Here is a 27,371-nt window from a genome sequence, read left to right on the forward strand (position 1 = left end):
CGGGTGTCAAGGGTTTAGGGGGAGAAGGCAGGAAAATGGGATTGGGAGGCAGAGATCAGCCATGATTGAACGGCGGAGTAGACTCAATGGGCCGAATTGTAAATGTGACTTGTAAATGTGAACCAAAGGGGCACAGGTTTAATGTGAGGAGGTAGAGATTTACAGGGATCTGAGGAAGAATATGTTCACCAGAGGATGATTAGTGTTTCAGTTCAGTTTTGTTTATTGTCACGTGTACCGAGCTACAGTAAAAAACATTTGTCGTCTGCTAACCAGTCAGCGGAAAGACAATACATGATGACAATCGAGCAATTGTGCAGGGTGTAGATACATGAGTCGTAGAGTGATACAGTGTGGAAAAAGGCCCTTCGGCCCAACTCGCCCACACTGGCCAACAATGTCCCATCTAGTCCCTAGTCCCACTTGCCTGCGCTTGGTCCATGACCCTCCAAATCTGCCCTATCCATGTAGCTAGGGTAGGCAAAAGTGCTGGAGAAACTCAGCGGGTGCAGCAGCATCTATGGAGCGAAGGAAATAGGCAACGTTTCGGGCCGAAATTTTGCCTATTTCCTTCGCTCCATAGATGCTGCTGCACCCACTGATTTTCTCCAGCACTTTTGTCTACCTTCGATTTTCCAGCATCTGCAGTTCCTTCTTAAACACTATCCATGTACCTGTCCAATTGTTTCTTAAACTATGGGATAGTCCCAGCCTCAACTACCTCCTCTGGCAGCTTGTTCCATACACCCACCACCCTCTGTGTGAAAAAGTTACCCCTCGTATTCTCATTAAATCTTTTCCCCTTCACCTTGAACCTGCGTCCTCTGGTCCTCGATTCACCTACTCTGGATAAAAGACTGCATCCACCCGATCTATTCCTCTCATGATTTTGTATACCTCAATAAGATCTCCCCTCATCCTCCTACGCTCCATGGAATCGAGACCCAGCCTACTTAACCGCTCCCTATAGCTCACACCTGGCAACATCCTCGTAAATCTTTTCTGAACCCTTTCAAACTTATACATCGTTTAGTGCAAGGTAGTGCCAGCTAAGTCCGATCAAAGATAGTCTGAGGGTCACCAATGAGGTAGATAGTAGCTCAGGTCTGTTCTCTTCTTGTGGTAGGATGATTCAGTTGCTTGATAACAGCTGGGAAGCATGTCTACCCAGGAAATGTGTCAAAAACAGGAAAGTAGACTATTATCTGAATGGTGGCCGATTAGGAAAAGGGGAGATGCAACGAGACCTGGGTGTCATGGTACACCAGTCATTGAAAGTAGGCATGCAGGTGCAGCAGGCAGTGAAGAAAGCAAATGGTATGTTAGCATTCATAGCAAAAGGATTTGAGTATAGGAACAGGGAGGTTCTACTGCAGTTGTACAGGGTCTTGGTGAGACCACACCTGGAGTATTGCGTACAGTTTTGGTCTCCTAATCTGAGGAAATACATTATTTCTATAGAGGGAGTACAGAGAAGCTTCACCAGATTGATTCCTGGGATGTCAGGACTTTCATATGAAGAAAGACTGGATAGACTCGGCTTGTACTCGCTATAATTTACATGATTGAGGGGGGATCTTATAGAAACTTACAAAATTCTTAAGGGGTTGGACAGGCTAGATGCAGGAAGATTGCTCCCAATGTTGGGGAAGTCCAGAACAAGGGGTCACAGTTTAAGGATAAGGGGGAAATCTTTTAGGACCGAGATGAGGAAAACATTTTTCACACAGAGAGTGGTGAATCTGTGGAATTCTCTGCCACAGAAGGTAGTTGAGGCCACAGTTCATTGGCTATATTTAAGAGGGAGTTAGATGTGGCCCTTGTGGCTAAAGGGATCAGGGGGTATGGAGAGAAGGCAGGAACAGGATACTGAGTTGGATGATCAGCCATGATCATATTGAATGGCGGTGCAGGCTCGAAGGGCTGAATGGCCTACTCCTGCACCTATTTTCTATGTTTTCTATGTCCCTGAATCTGGAGGTGTGCGTTTTCACAATTCTGTACCTTTTGCCTGATGTTGAGAGTGGAGAAGAGGGAGTGGCCAGGGTGCGACTTTTCCTTGATCATGCTGCTGGCCTTGCTGAGGCAGCGTGAGGTATAAATAGAACACAACACGCTGCCTGAGAAAGTGCTGGATCTACAACCAGATAATCTAGCTGAGCACTTGAAATACCGAGGCATAGAAGGGTCAAGGTGTAATTGGGTAATTGGCCCGATGACTTGGTTCCAGTGGAGAGGTGACTTGATGGAACTGAACCCCAGTAAGTAGTCAAATGATCAGAGACATTTAATTTTATCCCCCCCCCCCCCTTACCCCTCCCCCCCTGCATCCTTCTACCCATGTCTCACCCTCTAGCTTTACATTTTGTACCTCTTATTGTTCACCATGTACTATGTTTATACATCCTGTTACTTTGTTGCGTGTCTTTCATTCATTGTTCTTTATCTCTCTACATCATCGCCTAAATCCCCTTTCCCTGACCAGTCTGAAGAAGGGTCTCGACCCGAAACGTCACCCATTCCTTGTCTCCAGAGATGCTGCCTGTCCCGCTGAGTTACTCCAGCTTTTTGTGTCTATCTTCGCAAGTAACAACTTCATCGTTCTGTCTGGGACACTCTTGACTCTACTTATCTGACGCCCTTTGGTCTCCTTTTCACCTTTTACTCCGCCCATCTGCCAAGCGCCCACCCCCCCGCCACTCCCCCACCACCACCCCTCCCCCCCCCCCCCACTCAACTGTATCCACCTATCACTCGCCGGGCTTTGCCCCACACTCGCCTCTCTTTTGCCACACTCTATCGGTCTGAAGAAGTGTCCTGACCCTAAAAGTCAACTGTCCATTTTCTCCCCAGATGCTGCCTGACCTGCCGAGCACCTCCAGCACTTCTGTGTTTTGCTGAAGATTCCAATATCCGCAGTTTCCTGCAGCTCATTCCCTCGAAATACAGTAAAAAATATACATTCAGCTGAGATATATAATAATGAAGGAAGTGCAGTACAATGCTTCTGCCCCCTCCCCCCTCCGAGAAGATAGATTCCCCCCTTGCTTCTCATCAGTCACATGATTTTTCAATTAATTTCCAGCTTCAAGACAGCAAAGAGAGAGAGGACCACCTGGACGAGGTTATTCAAGCGTACGAAAAGCTAAGTGTGGAGAAAGAAGACCTCAGTCACCAGCTTGAGGAAATGGTACATCACCTCTCTGACTCTATCAGTGCTGTGACTGATTCATTATTTTGCACCTCAGCGAGTTAACACACCCGTCATTTTCTGATTGGGTCAGCTGGCAGCAATTCCTCGGAGAACTGCCACCGACTGCTTAAATAGGGGTGAACCTTTCACAGTTATCCACAAAGGTTGCAATCGGAATAAAGAATAACTGGCGCTGTGTTATATTACTGTGCAGAAAGTCCAGTCAATTTATTTGAGTGCTCTTGTGAAGAAGTAACAAGCTGTGGATAAAGAGGAGCAGGGACTGTAGAGGGGGGGTTATATGCGAGCATAGTTAGATTTATGTTTAGTCTTTAGGCTTGGGTTTGTTAATGTCACGTGGACCGAGGTACAATGAAATATTTAGCATGTTATCCGAACATATCAGATATACTGAAGATAAACACAAAGTGCTGGAGTAACTCAGCAGGTCAGGCAGCATCTCTGGGGGGGAAATTGGATGGGTGGTGTTTCAGGTTGGGATTCTTCTTCAGACCCTTCACCAGATCCTCCACCCGAAACATCACCCATATATTTTTCTGAAGAGGGGGTTCCCGGAAGAAGGCTTTTTCTTCTTCTTCTGAAGAAGAAGGGTCCCAACCCAAAACGTTACCCATCCACTTTCTCCACAGATGCTGCCTGACCTGCTGAGTTACTCCAGCATTTTGTGTCTGTCTTTGGTATAAAGCAGCATCTGCAGTTCTTTGTTTCGACAAGATCAGATATACCTTACATCAATACAATCAAGCCAAACTCAAAGGCAATAGATGGAGCAACAGGGAAGATACAGAATGCAGAATCTCGTCCTCAGCATTGTTAAGCATCAGTTCCATAATTGCCGCAGAACGCACTTGACATAAATATTTATCTTCTAGTTTTGCAAGATGTAATGACTGCTATGCCCCAGGGAGTACTGTTTGTGCCTCTGCTTTTTACTCTTGATATAAATAACTCGGATGAAGGCATCAAAGGGTACTGTATTTGCTGACAGCACAAGAATAGGATGCAAGTCGAATTGGTAGTAAAGAAAGGGAACTCAATGCTAGCATTTATTTCAAGAGGGCTTCTATTCAAAAACAGGGATGTAATATTGAGACTCAATAAGGCCGCATTTGGAATATTGTGAGCAATTTTGGTCACCATATCTGAGGAAGGATGTGCTGGCTCTGGAGAGAGGAGGTTTACAAGAATGATCCCAGGAATGAGTGGGTTAACCTATGATGAGCGTTTGTCGGCACTGGGCCTGTACTCGCTGGAGTTTAAAAGAATGAGGGGACGTAATTGAAACATACAGAATAATGAAAGGCTTGGATAGAGTGGATGTGGAGAGGATGTTTCCACTAGTAGGAGAGTCTAAGACTAGAGGTCTTAATTAAAGGACATTCTTTTTGGAAGGAGATGAGGAGACATTTCTTTAGTCAAAGGGTGGCCAATCTGTTTCAGATAAATGTTGGAGGGATGTGATGCTTTAGAGTGGAAATATCAAATACTGGAGGGCATAGCTGTAAAGGGCCTGTCCCACTGTACGAGCTAATTCAAGAGCTCTCCCGAGTTAGAAAAAAAATCAAACTCGTGGTAAGCATGTAGAATGTACGTAGCGGGTACGTCGGAGCTCGGGGACGTCTCTTAGCGGCTCGTAACGCTAACGGCAGGTACTCGGGAAAGGCGGTAAGCTCGTGAAGACTCGTGACAAATTTTCAACATGTTGAAAAATGTCCACGAGAGCCCCGAGTACCTGCGAGCGGCTATTACCGTAATTCTCCGAGTTCGAATCAGGGGAAACTCGGGAGAACTCTTGAATTAGCTCGTACAGTGGGACAGCCCCTTTAAGATGAGAGGGCAAAGTCTAAAGTCACTGTGCTGGGCAAATTTTTCTTTTCACAGGGTGGGAGGTGGGTGCCTGGAACGCACTGCCAGGGATGGTGGATGAGGCAGATACAGTAATGCATTTATGAGCCTTTTAAATAGGCAGGGAATGCAGGATATGGATCACATGCAGTCAGATTAACTTAGTTTATGGTAGACACAAAATGCTGGAGTAATTCAACTGGTGAGGCAGCGTCTATGGAGGGAAGGAATTGGCGACGTTTCGGAAATTGACGAAACGTCGCCAATTCCTTCTCTCCATAGATGCTGCCTCACCCGCTGAGTTACCCTAGCATTTTGTGTCTACCTTCGATTTTACCAGCATCCTAAGCTTTAAATTAATTTATCTTGGCTTCATGTTCAGCATGGACATTGTGGACCGAAGGGCCTGTTCTTCTGCAGTGCTGTTCTATGTCCTGTGTTATTCTAAACGCCGTTATCACTGCCAAGTTTTTATTTCAGAATTTATTTTGCATAAAGCGGAATTGAGTTGATTAAATCGTGCCGAATTTATGGCTTGCATCCCCTGACTGCCGATGCAGCCTTGTGAATTGTTAAAACTGTACTCGGAGTGTCACCATACCCCCCTGAAAAGCTGGTCAACATTTTGAGATCATCTTGGAACAGCTGGAGCTGTTTTTTTTTTTTTTTAACGTTTCTTTTGATTTTTGCAATATTCATGGCTTGTTCCGTTCCACTGCACTAGAGGCATGCGAGAAATTGTTTTCTCTTTTGCCTGCTTCTATTTTCAGCAACTGATGCCCCAAGGGGGCTTCTGAGCAAGAGTTTCGAAGCGTTAAGACATGCTTCCTGTGATCTCTGTGTACGCTGGGATTTTGAGCTAACCTGCTTCAAGGGTTCAGTCCGTGTGCTTGACATTGGGGCCCTGTCGGGTTTGTTACGCTGAAGCACGCTGACCCTGAGGCTAGAGATGATTGTTTGCAAAAATAATGTAATTCCAATCACACCGTAGCGAGCTACTCCACTTGCCCGGTTACAGTCTCCATCTAGACCTTTGAACTGATTGTGTTAAGACCACAATGTGCAATGTCCTCTGATTGTCGATTTCCTTTAGAGACGACGCATCTTAAGGGCAGAGCAGATGTTGTTCCAGCAATCCTGTGGGATATTAAACAGTTATAATCTCCACCATACATTCTGTTCCCAGTAAGGGATGAGATTCACTTCCCATAGAAACAAAGAAACATAGAAAATAGGTGCAGGAGTAGGCCATTCGGCCCTTCGAGCCATGGAGGGGGGGATCGCGCGCGGACTCGGTGGGTGGAAGGGCCTGTTTCCGCGCTGTATGTCTAAACTAAACTAACATTTTCCCGGTGGTTTTCTCCCCCACAGACAGTCCTGGTGGAAGATCACGTGTCAACGATTCGGAGGCTGGAGCAGGCTCTGCGGCTGCGGGACAATTCCGTTCAGATACTCAGCGACCAACTGCAGGCGAAGGATGAGCGGATCGTACAGCTGAGCCCGCTGCCGGGTAGTCCGCACGGTAGATTGAGGATTATTATTATCCCCTGTACCGAGGTGCAGTGTAACGTTTGGTTTTGCATGCTGTCCACGCAGATCAGATACACCGCACACAAATACAATCAAGTCAAACTCAAGTACAATAGATAGAGCCAGGGGGAAGATTCAGAGTCGATGCCGACCAGCAATCCCCGCACATTAGCACCATCTCACTGAAACATATAAGATTGTTAAGGGCTTGGACACGCTAGAGGCAGGAAACATGCTCCCGATGTTGGGGGAGTCCAGAACCAGGGGGCCACACACAGTTTAAGAATAAGGAGTAAGCCATTTAGAACGGAGACGAGGAAACACTTTTTCTCACAGAGAGTGGTGAGTCTGTGGAATTCTCTGCCTCGGAGGGCGGTGGAGGCAGGTTCTCTGGATGCTTTCAAGAGAGAGCTAGATAGGCCTCTTAAAAATAGCGGAGTCAGGGGATATGGGGAGAAGGCAGGAACGGGGTACTGATTGGGGATGATCAGCCATGATCACATTGAATGGCGGTGCTGACTCGAAGGGCCGAATGGCCTACTCCTGCACCTATTGTCCTACACACACACACACACTAGGGACAATTTACAATTTTTACTGGAGCCAATTAACCTACAAACCTGTACATCTTTGGAGTGTGGGAGCAAACCGGAGCTCCCGGAGAAATTCCACGCCATCACGGGGAGAACGTACAAACTCCGTACAGACAGCACCTGGATCGAACCCGGGTCTCTGGCGCTGTAAGCGATGTAAGGCAGCAACTCTACCGCTGCTCCACCATGCTGCCCACATTGTATTATTGATCATTACAGACAGAGTATAGGTTTTATTCAGGATTAAAAAAGTGTGTTCAAAAGGCTTGCAGTTGTATAAGATGTTGGTGAGGCCGCATTTAGAGTAGACAGGTTTGGAAGGATGTGGACCACACGCGGGCAGGTGGGGACTAGTGTAGCTGGGACACGTTGGCCGGTGTGGGCAAGTTGGGCTGAAGGGGCAGTAACTCTATGTGGCTGGGTTTGGGCGCTAAGGGTCTGCCTTTCCATTGCAGCGCTGGAGAGCCCGCGCCGGCGGCAGAGTTTGCAGACCCTGGGGCGTCAGCTGGACGAGCAGGAGGTGCAGCTGCTGCAGGACCAGGTGGACGAGCTACAGCGGAAACTGCGCAACTGCCAGTGGCGGGAGGGGCAGTACAAGGAGGAATGCGACCGTCTGCAGTCGCAGCTGAGCCAGCACAGTCTGCAGGAAAGCTGCCCAACGGTCAGTGCAGCTCAACTCCCCTCCCTCCCCCTCCTCCCTCCTCCTCCCTCACCCCTCCTCCCCATCCTCTTCCCTCACCCCTCCTCTCCCTCCTCTCCCCCCTCCCCCTCCTCTTCCCTCACCCCTCCTCCCCCTCCCTCCCCTCCCCCCTCCTCTTCCCTCCCCCCTCCTCTTCCCTCACCCCTCCTCCCCCTCCTCTCTCTCCTCTCCTCCCTCTCCTCCCTCTCCTCCTCCCTCTCCTCCCCCATCTCCTCCCCCATCTCCTCCCCCATCTCCTCTCCCCCCCTCCTCTTCCCCCCCTCCTCCCAGTTCTATCGTATCGTATCGTTAAGGGTGGAAACATCCGACCCAAAACGTCACCCATTCTTTATCTCCAGAGATGCTGCCTGACCCGCTGAGGCACTCCAGCACTTTGTGTCTCTCTTCGGTATAATCCAGCATCTGCAGTTCCTTCCTACACATATAACAAACAGCACAGCACAGGATCGGTCCCTTCGACCCACAATGTCTGAGCCAAACACGATGCCAAGTTGAACTGAAATCTAAGATAGACACAAAATGCTGGGGTAACTCAGCGGGTCAGGCAGCATCTCTGGAGAAAAGGAATAGTTGTTTTCGGAAGCCGCGGTCTCCGGTAAGGGAAGCAGCCGTTCCAGGGTTCCCAGGCCGCTGAGAGGATTCTCCCGACACCGGAGCACTATCACCAGGCGAGAACGGCCTGGAACATCGGGCCTCCGTAAAGGCAACTGTGGAGGCCTCAATGGGCCCGACTATGGGTGGACATGGGGGATGGGGACTGGACTTTGTGCCTTCCCTCATAATGGGAACCATTGTGGGGGGATGTTTTTATGTTTAAATTTCTTTATTACTGTTATGTTTGTATTCTTTCTTTATGTGCTGCACGGCAAGAAGCATTCAACTCCACCCATCGGTGTATGTGAGAAGTAAAATAACCTTTTGAACCTTTTTTTAGTTGACATTTTGGGTCGAGACCCTTCTTCAGTCTCGACCCAAAACCCGACTAGATTTCACCCATCCCTTTTCACCAGAGATGCTGCCTGTCCCGCTGAGCTACTTCAGCGTTTAAACCAGCATCTGCAGTTCCTTCTTAAACTAAAATCTCCTGGATCTCTAATTCCCTTCTGGTGAGAATCCCTTCCACAATCAAGACTCCAGGCTCCTGCACTGACCCCTCATTCTCTCTCGATGCCCGAATGAGCCACTTGGGTTGAGATAATCACAGGTAGTTTTTAATATCAGCTCAGCAAGTGATATTCACGGCCGATGAATAAATAAAGATGCAGCTTGAGTCATGTGGATATAAGGTTGAGTGGTGTGGGTTTTGTGTCTACACATCTAGACATTGCCTCTCTCTCTCTCTGTGGGTTGAATCACCAGCAGTACCATCCCAGCGAGCTGATTCATTGATCGATACAGTATTGTCACGTGTACTTGGTACTCCCCCAGGGCCTCTTTGTTCTCGGTGACCACCCCCCCCACACACCGGGTCCTTGTTGTTCTTCTGTCTCTGACGTTCAGTATAAAGGAACATAATCAAATTTGAAGAGTGGTTTAAAATGTATAACTATCTTGGTGTAAGGAATACACTGAGCCAGTTAGCTCATTGAAGGGAGATGATTATTCCTGTGTAGCTCAGAGATAGGGAGAACGTGCAAACTCCACACAGACAGCGCCCGAGGTCAGGATCGGGCCTGGGTCTCTGGCGCCATGAGGCAGCAACTCTACCAGATGGGGCTGTCGTGGAACATCGTAAACCGATTGAAAGCCGATCGGTGGCGATCTTCCTGTCGTGGTGATCACACCCAGGAACGGGAGGGTGGGATTAGATCAGCCAAACAGTGATATGTTGCCCAGGTTTTAAATCATTTCCATAGTTTTCCCTTAATAGGTGTTTTCCTTAATATCTCTCCCCTCCAGGAGCTGACCTGTGACCCCCATGACATGGAGTGGATAAAGATCACCGAGGAAGAGCAGTAAGTACTCGATCAGAATGTCTCCGTGACTGGACTGAATGAATCTGCTTTACTTTGTACTATGTCGGTTTATTCTTGGTATCGTCCTGCAGTTGGGATAATATCTCTGGCGTTAGAGGTGGCACGGTGGTAGAGATGCTGCCTTACAGCGATTACAGTGCCAGAGACCCGGGTTCGATCCTGACCATGGGTGCTGCCTGTATGGAGTTTGCACGTTCTCCCTGTGACCTGTGTGGGTTTGCTCCCACGCTACAAAGACCTACCGGTTTGTAGGTTAATTGGCTTGGTATAAATGTTAATTGTCCCTAGTGTGTGTGTTGGATATGCAGGTATCGCTGGTCGGTGCGGGCTTGGTGGGCCGAAGGGCCTGTTTCCCACACTGTATTTCTAAAATCACTAAACCACTTAACCGTGCAAGTTTGTAGGTTAATTGGCTTCGGTAAAATTGTCCCTGGTGTGTAGGATGGTGCTAGTGTACGGGGTGATCATTTGTCGGTGTGGACTTGCGACGAGGAACTCAGCGGATCAGGCAGCATCTGCGGAGGGAATGGGCAGATGATGTTTCAATCCGGCACCCTTCTCCCGAGTGATCTGTTCCTCCAGCACTTTGTGTTTTGTTCCAGATTCTAGCATCTGCAGTTTCTTGTGTCTGGAAGTTGGTGTTAGTGGGGGTGATGTTGGCAGTGTGCTGCTCCACAACTCACCCAGTGCCCCATGGCCTCTCTGGTAACCCCTGGATAGTCAGCGGTTGAGGAGGTTATGGGGACCTACAAACACTGTAGGTTGAAGGGCCTGCTCCTGCACTTTAGTTTAGTGAGACCTTTTTTATCTACCTTCACTGCCATGTCCAATAAATCATCCTGTTGCCTGCATGGCGATGAGATAGCTCCGAATGAGCTGGTCACAGCTCAACAGGAAGACATTTTGTGTTTTAGCCCAGCCCTTGGAGCTCGAAGTTGGAAAAAGAAGGACCACATGACACACTAGATGCAGGAAAAATGGTCCCGATGTTGGGGGAGTCCAGAACCAGGGGTCACAGTTTAAGTATAAGGGGTAGCCCATTTAGGACTGAGATGTGGAAAAACGTTTTCACCCAGAGAGTTATGAATGTGTGGAATTCTCTGCCACAGAAGGCACTGGAGGGCAATTCACTGGATGTTTTCAAGAGAGAGTTAGATATAGCTCTTGGGGCTAACGGAATCGAGGGATATCATATGGGGAGTAGGCAGGAACGGGGTACTGATTTTGGATGATCAGCCGTGATCATATTGAATGGCGGTGCTGGCTCGAAGGGCCGAATGGCCTCCTCCTGCACCTAGTTTCTATGTTTCTATGTTTCCATGAAAGCACACAATGATGATGTGAAGATGTGTGAAGATGCTGGTTTAGGCAAAGGCACAAGATTCATCCTTGAGAATTATTAAGGATCAGTATCTATGATGCCCAATTTTGCCAATTAATTCATATCTTCAAATCAGGAAACCAGCGAGCAACTACACAAAAGGAAAAGCAAAGAGAATGAGATGATGTTAGCAATGTCAACGTTGGAAATGAATTGAAGAACACCAAGAAAATGATAATAGCAGTAAGTCGGGCCAGACGGATTTCGAAAAGGGCAGTCATATTTGATTAGTCAGTTGGAGTCCTTTGAAGACCTGACAATAGAATTAATCGGAGTAGATTTAAGTTTTTGAAGGCTTCGGATAAGGTCTTATCAGTTTAGTTTACTTTAGAGATACAGTGTGTGGTAACAGGCCCTTCGGCCCACCGAGCCCGTACCGACCAGCGATCACCCCGCACATTAGCACTACCCTACACATTAGGGACCACTTAGTTTCACAGAAGACAATGAACCTAATAGGCATATGGACGGGAAAGGAATGGAGGGTTATGGTCTGAGTGCAGGTAGATGGGACTAAGTGAGAGTAAGTGTTCGGCACGGACTAGCAGGGCCGAGATGGCCTGCTTCCGTGCTGTAATTGTTATATGGTTATATGGAACCTACAAACCTGCACGTCTTTGGAATGTGCGAGGGAAACCGGAGTACCCGGAGAAAACCCACGCGGTCACGGGGAGAACGTTCAAACTCCGTTCAGACAGTGCCCGCGGTCAGGATTGAACCTGGGTCTCCAGTGATGGTAAGGCAGCAACTCTACCGCTGCGCCACCGTGAAGTACCGTTCCGTGTTATATCCGGAGCTGGTGTCAATCTCTGATTATGAGAACAAATCGACCACATCCCTGTTTAGAGGGATTAATGAGGAGGAATTTCTTTGGCCAGAGGGTGGTGAATCTGTGGAATTCTTTTGCCACAGACGGCTATGGAGGCCAAGTCATTGGGTATTTTAGAAAAAGAGATTGATAGATTCTTGATTAGTAAGGGTGTCGGGGGTTATGGGGAGAAGGCAGGAGAATGGGGTTGAGAGGGAAAGATAGATCATGCATGATTGAATGGCGGAGTAGACTTGATGGGCCGAAGTGCCTAATGCCCCTGTCCCACTTAGGAAACCTGAACGGAAACCTCTGGAGACTTTGCGCCCCACCCTAGGTTTCTGTGTGTTTCCCGGAGGTTGCAGGCAGTTGCCGGAGGTTGCGGGTAGTGGAAGCAGGTAGGGAGACTGACAAAAACCTCCGGGAACCTCCGGGAACCGCACGGAAACCTTGGGTGGGGCACAAAGTCTCCAGGGGTTTCCGTTCGGGTTTCCTAAGTGGAACAGGGGCATAATTCTGCCCCTATGTCTTATGGAAATACCAACCATCAGTTTTTGCTGCCCCCTCCTGGTTATCATAATCTATTACAACCCTTCCCGACATGATGCAATCGATTAGTTTAGAGATACAGTGCAGAAACAGGCCATTCGCCCCTTCGAGCCAGCACCCCCATTCACTGTGATCATGGCTGATCATCCCCAATCAGTACCCCGTTCCTGCCTTCTCCCCATATCCCTTGACTCCGCTATTTTTAAGAGCTCTATCTAACTCTCTCTTGAAAGCATCCAGAGAATCGGCCTCCACTGCCTTCTGAGGCAGAGAATTCTGCAGATTCACAACTCTCTGGGTGAAAACGTTTTTCCTCATCTCCGTTCTAAATGGCCTATCCCTTATACTTAAACTGTGGCCCCTGGTTCTGGACTCCCCCAACATCGGGAACATGTTTCCTGCCTCTAACGTGTCCAATCCCTTAATATTCTTATATGTTTCAATAAGAAAACCTCTCATCCTTCTAAACTCCAGTGTATACAAACTCAGTCGCTCCATTCTTTCAACATATGACCGTCCTGCCATCCCGGGAATTAATCCTATGCTGCACCCCCTCAATAGCAAGAATGTCCTTCCTCAAATTTGGAGATCAAAACTGCACACAATACTCCAGGTGTGGTCTCACCAGGGAACAATCCAGCGAATTCCACTCCCGAGTGGCTGCTGATCTTTTATTTAATGAGTGGCAGCATTTTGATATATGAAAGAATTATTTATTTATTTAACAACTGCAGAAGGACCTCTTTGCTCCTATACTCAACTCCTCATGTTATGAAGACCAACATGCCATTAGTTTTCTTCATTCTGGAGTGTGGGAGGAAACAAGAGCTCCCGGAGGAAACCCACGCATGTCACAGTGAGAACGTGCAAACTCCGTACAGACAGCACCTGTATTCGGGGTTGAACCCGGGTCTCTGGCGCTGTAAGACAGTAACTCCACTGCTTCGTACTAATGAAGGGTCTGAAGTAGGGTGTCGACTTCAAATGCCTACTATCCATATTCTCCAGAGATACTGCCTGACCCGCTGAGTTACTCCAGCACTTTGTGTCTTGTACTGTTCTCATTGGAGCTTGTATCTCCAATTAGGTAGAAGGTTGGTCAGGACCGCTCTCGAGTTGGTGATGGGGTGGCTCATTTTTCCGATGACATCTGGGAGGAAACTGTCCCTGAATGTGGAGGTGTGCGTTTCCACACTTCTGTACCTCTTGCCCGATGGGAGAGGGGAGAAGAGGGAGTGTCTGGGGCGAGACTGATCCTTGTTTATGCTGGTGGACTTGCCGAGGCAGCGTGAGGTGTAGATGGAGTCAATGGGAGGGAGGGAGGTTGGTTTGCCCGGATGATCAGGGCTGCGTCCACAATTCTTTGCAGTTTCCTGTGGTCTTGTGTGGAGCTGTTCCCAAGCCATGCGGTAACGAATCCCGATAAAATCTCTGCTTACCTTAAAGCTGTGTCCTCCAGTCTTTGACATTTCCACCCAGGGAAAAGGTTCTGACAACCACCCTGTCTATACCCCTCATCATTTTATAAACCTCTATCAGCACTCTCCTCAACCTCCGAAGCTGCAGAGAAAACAATCCGAGATAGACCAGGCTTCCCTTGTATCTAATGTCAAGTCAAGTCAAGTCAAGTTTATTCGTCACATACACATACGAGATGTGCAGTGAAATGAAAAGTGGCAATGCTCGCGGACTTTGTGCAAAAGGACAAACAAACAAACAACCAAACAAACTACAAACAGGATGGAACAGAATGACATATTCTTTTACATATTAAATATTGTGGGCGGAAGGAAAAAGGGGAAAAAACAGCAACTTAAAAAAAAAAGCAACAGAGTGGTCCAGTAAAAGTTAGTCCCTGGTGAGATAGGAGTTTACAATCCTAATGGCCTCTGGGAAGAAACTCCTTCTCAACCTCTCCGTTCTCACTGCATGGCAACGGAGGCGTTTGCCTGACCGTAGCAGCTGGAACAGTCCGTTGCAGGGGTGGAAGGGGTCTCCCATGATTTTATTGGCTCTGGAGTTGCACCTCCTGATGTATAGTTCCTGCAGGGGGGGGCGAGTGAAGTTCCCATAGTGCGTTCGGCCGAATGCCCTTGAATCCAGGCACCCTGCTGGTAATCCTGAGCTGTGTTCTCTCCAAAGCCATGCTTCCTGTAATGGGGCGACCAGAACTGTGGGCAATGAAGGGCTGGTGAGGCGGTTTCAAATCGGGATGGTACCTAACTTCTTCTTATTGAGTCCACACACAAGATTAGAAGGTGGAGAAACTCAGCGGGTGCGGCAGCATCTATGGAGCGAAGGAAAGAGGCAACGTTTCGTCCCGTGGGACGAAACGTTGCCTCTTTCCTTCGCTCCATAGATGCTGCCGCACCCGCTGAGTTTCTCCAGCAATTTTGTCTACCTCCGATTCTCCAGCGTCTGCAGTTCCTTCTTGAACACACAAGATTAGAAGTTGTTCAGCCCAGAGCTGAACGCATTTCTCGGCATCTGCATCCAATGGTGTCTGCCTTGTGCTGCTTGTGCGTGGTGCTATAAAGATTGGTGGAAACAGGGCCGCGACGTGAACGCTCTTTCCTTGACCCCACTACCTAACTGAGAGGGAGCAGTGTCCCCATGTGCCTACTCCCCCAACCCTTGGTGAAGCCTGTGACCTGTTTGAAAATAACCACTACGTCTTGTGGTGATGACTGGGCAATGCGGTCACAGAGTGGTAGACTGGAGATTATAGAGTCATAGAGTGATACAGTGTGCAAACTGGCCCTTCAGCCCAACTTGCCCACACCGGCCAACATGTCCCAGCTACACTAGTTCCACCCATAAGCATTTGGTCCATATCCCTCCAAACCTGTCCTATCCATGTAGCTGTCTAATGCCCCTGTCCCACTTAGGAAACCTGAACGGAAACCTCTGGAGACTTTGTGCCCCACCCAAGGTTTCCGTGCGGTTCCCGGGGGTTTTTGTCAGTCTCCCGACCTGCTTCCACTACCTGCAACCTCCGGCAACCACCTGCAACCTCCGGGAACCGCACGGAAACCTTGGGTGGGGCGCAAAGTCTCCAGAGGTTTCCGTTCAGGTTTCCTAAGTGGGACAGGGGCATAACTGCTTCTTAAATGTTGGGATAGTCCCAGCCTCAACTGCCTCCTCTGGCAGCTTGTTCCAAACACCCACCACTCATTGTGTGAAAAAGTTATCCCTCAGATTCCTATTCAATCTTTTCCCCTTCACCTTGAACCTGTGTCCTCTGGTCCTCGATTCACCTACTCTGGGCAAGAGACTCTGTGCGTCTACCCGATCAATTCCTCGCATGATCATATGCACCTCTATGAGATCGCCCCTCATCCTCCTGCGCTCCAAGGAATAGGGATCCAGCCTACTCAACCTCTGCCTATACTGCCCTACTTTGACAAAATGAAGCAACTGACAGACAGGAATTTTCTTGTAAATGAGGAAAATGTGTTTTTCTTTCAGCTCTCTGTGATGGAATCTCTTACTTCCCTGGTATAAATATTTTCAAATTGTACTCGGAGAAGGACGTGTTTTGTTCACCATTGTGTGGAGCATATCTCAAATACCCTAAAACAAGCAATAACTCAATGTTGACAAAATTGTCAGTTGCTCTAGAGCTGGCGACATCCTCGTGTTGGGATTGTTTCCCTCCTCTTGCTGTGAGACTGGTGGGTGTGTGAGAGAGTCTGGCATGAAATGTGTGACGGGGTCAGATGAGTGAGCACAGCCCTCGAACGGGCCTGAGATCATCATCAGTCCGTCTACTCATACACTTCTTCCTCAGATGAAAACTCTGTGGCTGTTCTCAGGGTTAGTGATTGTTCCCTCAGTAAACTTGACAAAGACTTGGGTCCATCAGGGCGTACTTAGTACACATGACAATAAAACCCCCTCCGGTTTGTCGAGAAAATAGCAAGAATAGCCTGCGATAAGGCTGTTCAGAATCTGAAGGGGCAGGCGGAGGGATCTTTATCAAACTAAAAGAAGAAACAAACCTTTCTCAATAGTGTGAGGGAGAAGGGAGGAGCTGTGATTGTAGCGGTTCTGTAAGAACCTGGGCCTAAACTCTCTCTCCTTTCCGGTATTGATCCAAGCCAGCAGCTGCCGGTGCAGGTAGGGCCAATGTGAATTTTAATGCTGTAACTGTGGACATTGTAAGGAGGCAGAGATCTGCCCGCTGATATTGGACAGGGTACATTAAGTGAGGTAAACCACACCAACGAATGTCGGCTTGTCGACATGTGGTTAACTAGAGCAGTTTGTACAGTGGCTGAACAGCCTTGCAGCTTATGGTTTAGTCCCGAGAGGTACGGCACGGAAACAGGCCCTTCGGCCCACCCAGTCCGTGCCGACCCAGCGATCCCCACGCACCGACACCGACACACCAGGGCAGTTTTACATTTATACCAAGCCAATTAGCCCACAAACCTGTACGTCTTTGGAACGTGGGAGGCAGCCGGATATCCCAGTGAAAACCCACGCAGGTCACGGGGAGAACGTACAAACTCCGTACGGACAGCACCCGTAGTCGGATTCGAACCCAGGTCCCTGGCGCTGTGAGGCAGCAACTCTACCGCTGCACCACCGTTCAAGTTCAAGAGAGTTTATTGTCATGTGTCCCTGATAGAACAATAAAATTCTTGCTTTGCTTCAGCACAACAGAACATAGTAGGAATTGTCTACAAAACAGATCAGTGTGTCCATATGCCATTATATAAATATATACACACATGAATCAATAAACTGATAAGGTGCAAATAACAGATAACCGTTAGCTAAAGAAATATAGTCCTGGCCATCTGATAAGAGTTCATTTTAGCTTATTGTCACGTGTGCTGAGGTACAGCGGAAAGCATTGTGCTGTGCGCTAACCAGTCAGCGGGAAGACAAGACATAATTACATCCATAATGTACAGATGCATGATAAAGGGAATAACGCTTAGTGCAGGATAAAGTCATACAGTCCGATTAAAGATAGTCGGAGGGTCTCTTATGAGGTAGATAGTAGCTCGCGACTGTGCTCTTTAGTTGGTGATAGGATGGTTGAGTTGTTCAGGTTAAGGAGTTCAGGCTTGGGTGTGTTTATTGTGTGTTTATCCGGTCACCCCTTTACAGGAGAGAATGTGGAAGAGGTTTACCAGAATGCTGCCGGCGTTGAGGGCATTAGCCACATGGACAAACTTGGATGGTTTAAGTGTCGGATGTTTAGGGGAGACCTGATAGAAGGGCATAAAATTGTGAGACAATAGGTGCAGGAGTAGAGGCCATTCGGCCCTTCAAGCCAGCACCACCATACAATGTGATCATGGCCGGTCATTCTTAGATGGGGAGATGGTCAGAACCCTTTCCCCCCCCCCCCCCCTAAGAGTAAAATGTCAGAGACTAGAGGGTAGAGCTTTAATGTCAAAGGGAGAAAGGTTAAAGGAGATGCGTGGTACAGCCACACTGGGTGGTGAGTGCCTGGACTGGGCTGCCAGGAGCAGCAGTGAAAGCAGGTGGGCAGCAGAGTGGCACATCGGTAGAGTTGCTGCCTTGCAGAGCCGGAGACGGGGTTTCGATCCCGACTACGGGTGCCATCTGTAGGAAGTTTGTACGTTCTCACTGTGACCATTAGACAGGTACGTGGATAGGACAGGTTTAGAGGGATATGGGCCAAACGCAGGCAGGCGGGACTAGTGTAGATGGGACATGTTGATCAGTGTGGGCAATGTGGGTCGAAGGGCCTGTTTCCACACTGTATAAGTCTGTGACTCTTCAATCCTTTTGTCTCGCGCCTTGTCTTGACGTGTCGATTGTATGTTAATTACAGTTATTGAAGTTTTGCCCCTCGGGAAGCAGGAGACTGGGAAGTGAATGGATGCAAGAGGGAGAATGGGATTGGGGATGGATGAGGGGCTTTTGGTCGGCCTGGGCGCATCAGAAGTAGATAGAAGGCGTACTGAATTCTCCAAGACAGTAAAATGAGCAAAAAAGACTGCAAAAAACATCCCGTTAGGGCAAAATCACATTAAGAAATTACAAGTCCATGGTCGTGTAAGAAGAGGTGTAAGAATGAACTGCAGATGCTGGCAAAATAGAAGGTAGACACAAAATGCTGGAGTAACTTAGCGGGTGAGGCTGCATCTATGGAGAGAAGGAATGGGCGACGTTTCGGGTCGGGATGTCTGAAGAAGGGTCTCGACCCGAAACGTCGCCCATTGCTTTTCTCCAGTCGTGTAAGAGGTGGACCGTGGTGTTCTGTTGTTGAGGTACCACTAGTTGATAATCAGCACTGAACAATTCTAGGTTTCTTAGTTTTGTTCAGACTGGGGTTTCTTGTCCTCTGCTTCCAGAGGCTGCGAGGTGTATACTTTCAAGCAGTTTCTTCACTTGTTGCAATTGCACCCTAGTTCCACTTGGAGGAGCTGGTGAGCTTGAACTGCCTAGTGCGTGAACATAGAGCTGCCATCTTTCTGGCTAGAAGGATTAGGGCAGCACGGTGGCGCAGCGGTAGAGTTGCTGCCTTACAGCACTTGCAGCGCCGGAGTCCCGGGTTCGATCCCGACTACGGGTGCTGTCCGTACCGAGTTTGTACGCTCTCCCCGTGACATGCGTGGGTTTTCACCGGGATCTTCGGTTTCCTCCCACGCTCCAAAGAGTTTGTAGGTTAATTGGCTCGGTAAATGTAAAAATGGACCCTAGTGTGTGTAGGATAAGTGTTAAGGTGCGGGGATCGCTGGTCGGCGCGGGCTCGACGGGCTGAAGGGCCTGCTTCCGAGCTGTAGCTCTAAAACTAAAAAAACTAAAGGATGAGGAGGGGGACCTCATTGAAACTTACCGAATAGTGAAAGGCCTGGATAGAGTGAATGTTGAAAGGATGTTTCCACTTGGACCAGAGGCCATAGCCTCAGAATAAAAGGCCGTTCCTTTAGAAAGGAGATGAGCCCTCCAGCACAGCCTATTCTTGATGCCCAAGGTGCCACATCCTAGCTGGTCACATTTGCCCGCTTCTGGCCCACATGCCTCCAAACCTATTCCTGTCCATGTAACTATCTGAGTGTCTTTTAAATGTAAACTCATTGCAAAGTCGGCACTGAACAATCCAACAGAAGAAACTTCTCCACCCAAGGAAGAGTTTGAAGTCATGCGCATGGATGCATATTAGGGGATTGTGGACAAGAATATAAGGAGAAAGGAATAAAGGGCCACTTGGATGATGAAAGTTGGGAGGTTCAAATGTAGCACAAAGGCTGGCATGGAGAGGCTGGGCCAAAGTGCCCTGTTCTGTGCCCTTATGGAATCAAGGGAGATGGGGAGAAAGCCGGAAAAAGGGTACTGATTTTGGATGATTATATTGAATGGCGGTGCTGGCTGGAAGGGCTGAATGGCCTACTCCTGCACGTATTGTCTATGTTTCTATTTCCACGTCATCCTATATGTCCTGACTCTTTAAGGATTGTTACTGTTAATTTCAGGATCATAAGTTATAGGAGTAGAATTAGGAAATTCGGCCACACTGACCAACGTCCCATTTACTTTAGTCCCACCTGCCTAGGTTTGGCCCATATCCCTCTAAACCTGCACTATCCATGTACCTGTATAAATGTTTCCTAAAGGTTGCGATACTATCTGCCTCAACTACCGCCTCTGGCAACTCATTCCACGCTATCCAGTCTGTGGAAAGACTTTAAATGATTGCAATCGTGCCGTCCACAGTGTACAGATACATGATAATGGGAATAATGTTTAGTGTAAGATAAAGTCCAGTAAAGTCTATTGCAGCTTTCTCCCTCCTACTGCATGGTACCGACCCAACCCGACCCTTATGGGGCTGTCCCACTGTACGAGCTTATTCAAGAGTTCTCCCGAGTTTCCCCTGATTTGAACTCGGAGAATTACGGTAATAGCCGCTCGTAGGTACTCGGGGCTCTCGTGGACATTTTTCAACATGTTGAAAAATCTTCACGAATCTTCACGAGCTTACCGCGTTTCCCGAGTACCTGCCGTTAGCGTTACGAGCCGCTAAGAGACGTCCTGAGCTCCGACGTACCCGCTACGTACATTCTTCGTGCTTACCACGAGTTTGATTTTTTTTTAAACTCGGGAGAGCTCTTGAATTACCTCGTACAGTGGGACAGCCCCTTAAGGCTGCCGAACCCGCTGAGTTCCTCCAGCACTTTGTGTCTACAACTGCTCTAATTGTGTTTATTCTTCTGAATTGTTGTTTTAAATGAGAAGCTAAACAACAGCGGGTCAGGCAGCATCTCTGGAGAAAAAGAATGAGTGACGTTCTGAGTTCGGACCCTTCTTCAGATTAAAGATTGATTAAAGATTGCAGATAGCCTGAGGGTCTTCAATGAGGTGGATAGTAGCTCCCTAGTTAGAAACGATCCCTAGCTGTTGGTACTAGAATCGAAATAGACAATAGGTGCAGGAGTAGGCCATTCGGCCCTTCGAGCCAGCACCGCCATTCAATGTGATCATGGCTGATCATCCCCAATCAGTAACCTGTTCCTGCCTTCTCCCCATATCCCCTGACTCCGCTATTTTTAAGAGCCCTATCTAGCTCTCTCTTGAAAGCATCCAGAGAACCTGCCTCCACCGCCCTCTGAGGCAGAGAATTCCACAGACTCACCACTCTCTGAGAAAAAGTGTTTCCTCATCTCCGTTCTAAATGGCTCGCTCCTTATTCTTAAACTGAAATAGAACTCGAGTGAAGGAAAGTCGGAATGCCGAGGAGAACATCTCTCCTAAGTTCCTGTAATACCTTTTCATGTCATTTCAAAGAGCAGAGAGGGGCTTGGTTTAATGTCTCAGCTGAAAGCTGGCACCTCTGTCAGTGCAGCACTCCCTCACTTCTCCAGTGGTATGGTGGCTTCAGGGATAAATTACTGCCACGCCATCGCCCCAGACCTTTCCTGCTTCAAAGTTGCACCTCGCTCGCCTCCAACACGTTTCCCGCTGAAGTCGAGCTGGCCCATAGAACAAATGGGGAAAATGGTAAAACCTGCTTCGTCTCCTTTCCAGAGCTAAGGTCACATTAGCTTTCTGCATTGTGCTTCAGTGTGCACATACCTCTTGTGTTCGTGTCTATTCAGAGGCTGACATCCAATTCATGATGGCTGAGCCATTCATGAAATGGCAGTCTTGACACTTTTCATCCATATATCTGAGATCCTCTTCAACATCCTCCAGTTGCACAACGCTGGCCCTCTATGTGACCCTGGGTACTATGAGCCACCACTTTCAGAACCTCTTCTCGCAGAAGCCAGATATCCACCAATGAATATTTAGCTAGAACTCTATCTCGGATGTAGCTGACGTATACAGCTATCTCAGCTATGGATGTGAAAGACCTCATCCATCTCAGAGCTAGATGGTGTGAGGACCATCAGTCCTGCTCCTGAGGTTAAAAAAAAAAAACAGCCCTGGTTGAATGAAGAAGTGGGCACAGAAAACTAATGGGCCTGTCCCACTTATGCAACTTTTTCAGCGACTGCCGGCATCCGTCATAGTCGCAGTAGGACGCCGAAACTTTCAACATGTTGAAAATCCAGCGGCGACCAGAACAAGGTACGACTCTTGGGGCAACCACTCACGACCATACAGGCGTCACCCCGCGACATGTCGCCAGGTTGTCCCCCGTACGGTCGTGAGTCGTCTCTTCAGTCGGCCAAAGAATCGTAGCGTCTTTCTGGTCGCCGCTGAATTTTCAACACGTTGAACATTTTTGGCGACCTGCAACGACCTACGACGGGTGTGGGCATTCGCCAGTAAAAGTCTCGCAAGTGGGACAGGCCCATTAGAAGCCTACCCCAACTTGTTTTCTTTGGTGCTGTCTGCCCTCTTGGGTGGCTGTAAATTAAACAAAACTAGTTACCAATCCAGCAACCACTTCTTCAGTCTCGACCCCTTTCTTGTTGCGTATGGCGTGCAAAACCTAAAGTTGGAGGACAACTTGTTCTATTTAATCTATTTGTTTGTGCACGTCGAGTTGATTGCATCCAATAGATCACCCATTCCTTTTCTCTGGAGATGCTGCCTGACCCGCTGAGTTACTCCAGCTTTTTTGTGTCTGTTTTCTGTTTAAACCAGCATCTGCAGTTACCTCCTACACACTGAGAATACAATCTATCGCAGGCGTCCAGTACAATTCTAACGTCCCACCCGCCAGTAATCCCTTCAGTACATGGCCATGCCTTTTGTAAGCGATGTCAGACTCGCATACACATTGAGCAAGGGACATGGTTCAAAGGTCAGTCAGGGACAGACGCTAAACATCAGAGGCGCTTTCACCTTGGAACAAACACCTTTGTGCTCAATGTTCTGCTACTGCTTGGGGGCGGAGGCTGCATCTGCTGCGGCAGGTGTGATCGAGACTGCTGGCTGTTGCGAGCTGGGTTGCGTAATGTGTTGTTTGTTGGCCAGTTTCCATGGCTGGCAGCATGAGGGCGGGTACTTCATGTGGTCACCCCAACCGCTGGCCACGTCCTTCTGCGCTCTCCGCACCCGAGTCGCACTGCGAGCGACCGGTGGCAGCACAGGCCTGTGGTCAGGTGCGCGTGCGGTGCCTCAGCAGAGGACTAAGGGTCCCGTCAGCTCGCAGCTCTGGCTCTCAGCCTCGTGCTAAGCAAGTATCCGGGCTCAATGAAAATACCAGCTTCAGGTTGACCACAAATGCAACGAAACGCTCTGGGGGGGAAAGAGCACACCGTGAGGTGGCCTGGCGCCCAATGTAAAGGACTGCTTGCTGCAGTACGTCTCAAACTGATTTACTCCGCACCATAAATTCCAAGCACCATTTCAAATGAGGCAGCGAGTATTTAATAGACACAAAAAGCTGGGGTGACTCAGTGGGACAGGCAGCGTCTCTGGAGAGGAGGAATGGGTGACATTTCAGGGCGGGATTGGGCCTGAAGGAGGGTCTCGACCCGAAACGTCGCCCATTCCTTCTCTCCAGAGATGCTGCCTGCCCCGCTGAGTTACTCCAGCTTTTTTGTTCTATCTTTGGTTTAACGAGCATCTGCAGTTCCTTCCTATAACGCAAGTAATCAATAATGGTGCCAGATGGTAATAATGGTTCCTCTGCCTACCTGTGAGTTACTACCATATTCAATGGGTAGTATATCTCCTTTCTGAGTCAGTGTAGATAGTCAGTGTAGATTAGTCAGTGTAGATTTCACTCATAGTATGCATGCTGAGATGAAAGCTCTTTGAGTTACCTCTGCAGAGTTGCTAGTAAAAGACTATGGATTCTAATCACTTTGTGTGCGTCTGGTCTTTATCCAACAGTCAGAGAGTGGGGGGTTTGTCCCAGTATAAAATGCAGGCTAACTTTCCCAGAGTAGAACCATTGGAGTGCTACGCTGAAAGAGGTGCTCTTATTCTGATCCAATGCACATTGAGTTATAGAATTATACCGTGTAGAAACAGGTCCTTTCTGCCATCTTGTCCATGCTGACCAACATGCCCCATCTACACTAGTCATACCTGCCTGCGTTTGGCCCGTATCCCTCTAAATCTCTCCTCGACATGTACCTTTAGATTAGTTTGGACATACAGCGGCCCTTCAGTCCACCGAGTCCACGTTGACCAGCGATCCCCGCACACTAACACTATACTACACTACTCTACACACACTGGGGACAATTTACATTTGTATCCAAGCCAATTAGCCTGCAAACCTGTACGTCTTTGGAGTGTGGGAGAAACTGGAGCACCTGGAGAAAACCCACGCAGGTCACGGGGAGTACGTACAAACTCCGTACAGACAGCACCCGGGTCTCTGGCCAAGAATCCCTGTCCAAATATCTTTGAAACATTGTGATAGTGCCTGCACCAACTACCTATCGAGGTGTGAGATTGTTAGATGTTTAGATGTCAAGGGATGGTGTGGGAGATTGCAACCTTCGCCGGGTCCGCCCTGTTTCGACGAATGCAATCAACCCAGCGTGCACAATCAGATAGGATCAAATAGAACAAGTTGTCCTCCAACGTTAGGCTGTGCACGCCATACGCAAGAAGAAGAAGAAGATGTCAAGGAATATGAAGCTAGAACTAATGGTCCTGAGGTAAAGGATCAACGATGGTTGAATGTTTACGAAGGAACTGCAGATGCTGGTTTGTACCAAAGGTAGACACAAAATGCTGGAGTAACTCAATGGGACAGGCAGCATCTCGACCTGAAACGTCAACCATTCCTTCTCTCCAGAGATGCTGCCTGTCCTGTTGAGTTACTCCAGCATTTTATGTCTAACCATGGCGGAGTAGGCACAGAGAGCGAAGATGTCTTCTCCTATGTGTTTTTTTCTTGTGTTTTAAACCAAGGTTGTGTCTGCCCTCTTTGGTGTTTAGTTTAGTATTAGTTTTGCTTAGAGATACAGCGCAGAAACAGGCCCTTCGGCCCACTGGGTCCGTGCCGACCAGCAATCCCCGCACACTAACGCTATCCTACACCCACTAGGGACATTTATTACATTTACCAAGCCAATTGACTTACAAACCTGTACGTCTTTGGCATGTGGGAGGAAACCGAAGATCTCGGAGGAAACCCACGCAGGTCACGGGGAGAACGTACAGACAGCACCCGTAGTCGGGATCGAACCCGGGTCTCCGGCGGTGCATTCACTGTAAGGCAGCAACTCTACCGCTGCACCACAGCGACCTCCTATATAAAAAAAAAAAACTAGAATTCTCAAGTGATATACAGTGCTGCCCATCTTCGGTGTAAACCAGCATCTGCAGTTCCCTCCTACACAAGTGTTTGTACGCTCCATTTTACAGAGGTGGGATATTCGGGTCCATATTGTGCTCCAGGATCAATGGAGCATTACATTCCAGCATACTTACAGAACAAGCAGCTACAATAGCATTGTACATGAAGTGGTTTGGAGCGCTACTGAGACACCTGAATTAATGCATGACTTTATTTCTAAGTTACATTGTGGTATTTGAATTGAAAAAAAAACGTTGCAATTTCCGTAACCTACAGAGGCGGCATGGTGATCCAATAGACACTAGACAATAGGTGCGGGATTAGCCATTCGGCCCTTCGAGCCAGCACCGCCATTCAATGTGATCATGGCTGATCATCCCCAATCAGTACCCCGTTCCTGCCTTCTCCCCATATCCCCTGACTCCGCTATTTTTAATAGCCCTATCTAGCTCTCTCTTTAAAGCATCCAGAGAACCTGCCTCCACCGCCCTCTGAGGCAGAGAATTCCACAGAATCACCACTCTCTGTGTGAAAAAGTGTTTCCTTGTCTCTGTTCTAAACGGCTTACTCCTTATTCTTAAACTGTGGCCCCTGGTTCTGGACTCCCCCAACATCGGGAACATGTTTCCTGCCTCTAGTGCGTCCAAGCCCTTAACAATCTTATATATGTTTCAATGAGATATCCTCTCATCCTTCTAAACTCCAGAGTGTACAAGCCCAGCTGCTCCATTCTCTCCGCATATGTCAGTCCCGCCATCTCGGGAATTAACCTTGTAAACCTACACTGTACTCCCTCAATAGCAAGAATGTCCTTCCTCAAATTAGGATCCAGCGGTAGTGTTGTTGCCTCACAGCCCCAGTGACCCAGGTTCGATCCTGCCTACGGGTGCTGTCTGTATGGAGTTTGCATGCCCTCCCTGTGGACGCGTGCGTTTTCCCCGGGTGCACCTCTTTCCCTCCCACACGCCAAAGGCGCACAGGTTTGTAGGTTAATTGGCTTTGGTAAAATTGTAAATTGCCCCCAGTGTGTGTAGGATGGTGCATGCAAATATTCAAATGTGACTGCTTCTGAAGTGGTGACAAGCATGCAAATAGTGGGTGCAGGCGTGCAGTGCTTAGCATACTTGATGGATATTAGGTGCGGGTGTGGGGAAGACCCTGTGATAGCCAGCACTCCATTATGAACACATCTGCCATCTGCAGAGGGTGCTTTGTATTAGTGTTGCACTTCAAAAACGTGGTTGCACTTGCAGCGCAGGAAACACAGCAGTTGAAGCTCCCAGAAGCTTCCCATTTCTTACCCACACTGACCTTTCTGTCCTGGGTCTCCCCCAGTGACAGACTGAAACCACACGCAAATTTGAGCAACAGCGTCTCATATTCCTCTTGGGCAGCTTACAACCCAATGGTATAAATATTGAAGATAGACACACAATGCTGGAGTAACTCTGCAGGACAGGCAGCATCTCTGGAAAGAAGGAATGGGTGACGTTTCGGGTCGAGACCCTTCGTCAGACTCTAAGTAACCCTTGCATCCCCTCTCTCTCCATCCCTCCCCCTCCCTGGTTCTCTGACTAGTTTCACTTTCATGATTAATTTTACTGATTGAACGCCTTGTCACCTTCCCCTCAGCTAACAATGAACCGTTCTATGTTTCCTTATCATTGTCCTTGCTTTCCCTTTCTCTCCGTCCCTTCCCCACCCACGGCATCATATTAGTTCCACAACCGACCTGCTCGTTTCACTCATTAGTTTCACTCGTTATCCCCTTCTCCACAACCAACAATGGACCATTGTGGGCTCCACCATTCCTTGATCATCATTGCTGGCTTTGATTTGCCGACCTTTCATCCATTTGTTCTTTGTACCTCTTCATATCTCTTAGTTTAGTTTCCCTCTCCCCTGGCTCCCAGTCTGAAGAAGGGTCTCGACCCAAAACGTCACCTATTCCTTTTCTCCAGAGGAACTGCCTGACCCGCTGAGATACTCCAGCACTTTGTGTCTATCGCAGAAGTAAAGTCGAGGGGGAGGACTCTGACAAAGAGCAATCCAACCAAGACCTCAACGGTGGAACA

At 48.4% G+C, this 27,371-nt stretch overlaps 1 protein-coding gene across 4 annotated transcripts in view; it reads left to right on the forward strand.

Moving 5' to 3' along the window:
* tbkbp1 (TBK1 binding protein 1) overlaps positions 1–27,371 on the forward strand; it is a 109,076-nt gene that overhangs the window by 28,016 nt on the left and 53,689 nt on the right. For all 4 annotated transcript variants that reach the window (XM_033035022.1, XM_033035023.1, XM_033035020.1 and 1 more), the window contains exons 4-7: positions 3,086–3,190; positions 6,431–6,581; positions 7,638–7,843; positions 9,782–9,837. In XM_033035022.1, coding sequence (XP_032890913.1) covers positions 3,086–3,190; positions 6,431–6,581; positions 7,638–7,843; positions 9,782–9,837 — 518 coding nt within the window. The remainder of the gene's footprint in view (positions 1–3,085; positions 3,191–6,430; positions 6,582–7,637; positions 7,844–9,781; positions 9,838–27,371) is intronic.

This window comes from Amblyraja radiata, chromosome 16 (genome assembly GCF_010909765.2).
Source record: "Amblyraja radiata isolate CabotCenter1 chromosome 16, sAmbRad1.1.pri, whole genome shotgun sequence".
In the NCBI taxonomy this organism is placed as follows: Eukaryota; Metazoa; Chordata; class Chondrichthyes; order Rajiformes; family Rajidae; genus Amblyraja; species Amblyraja radiata.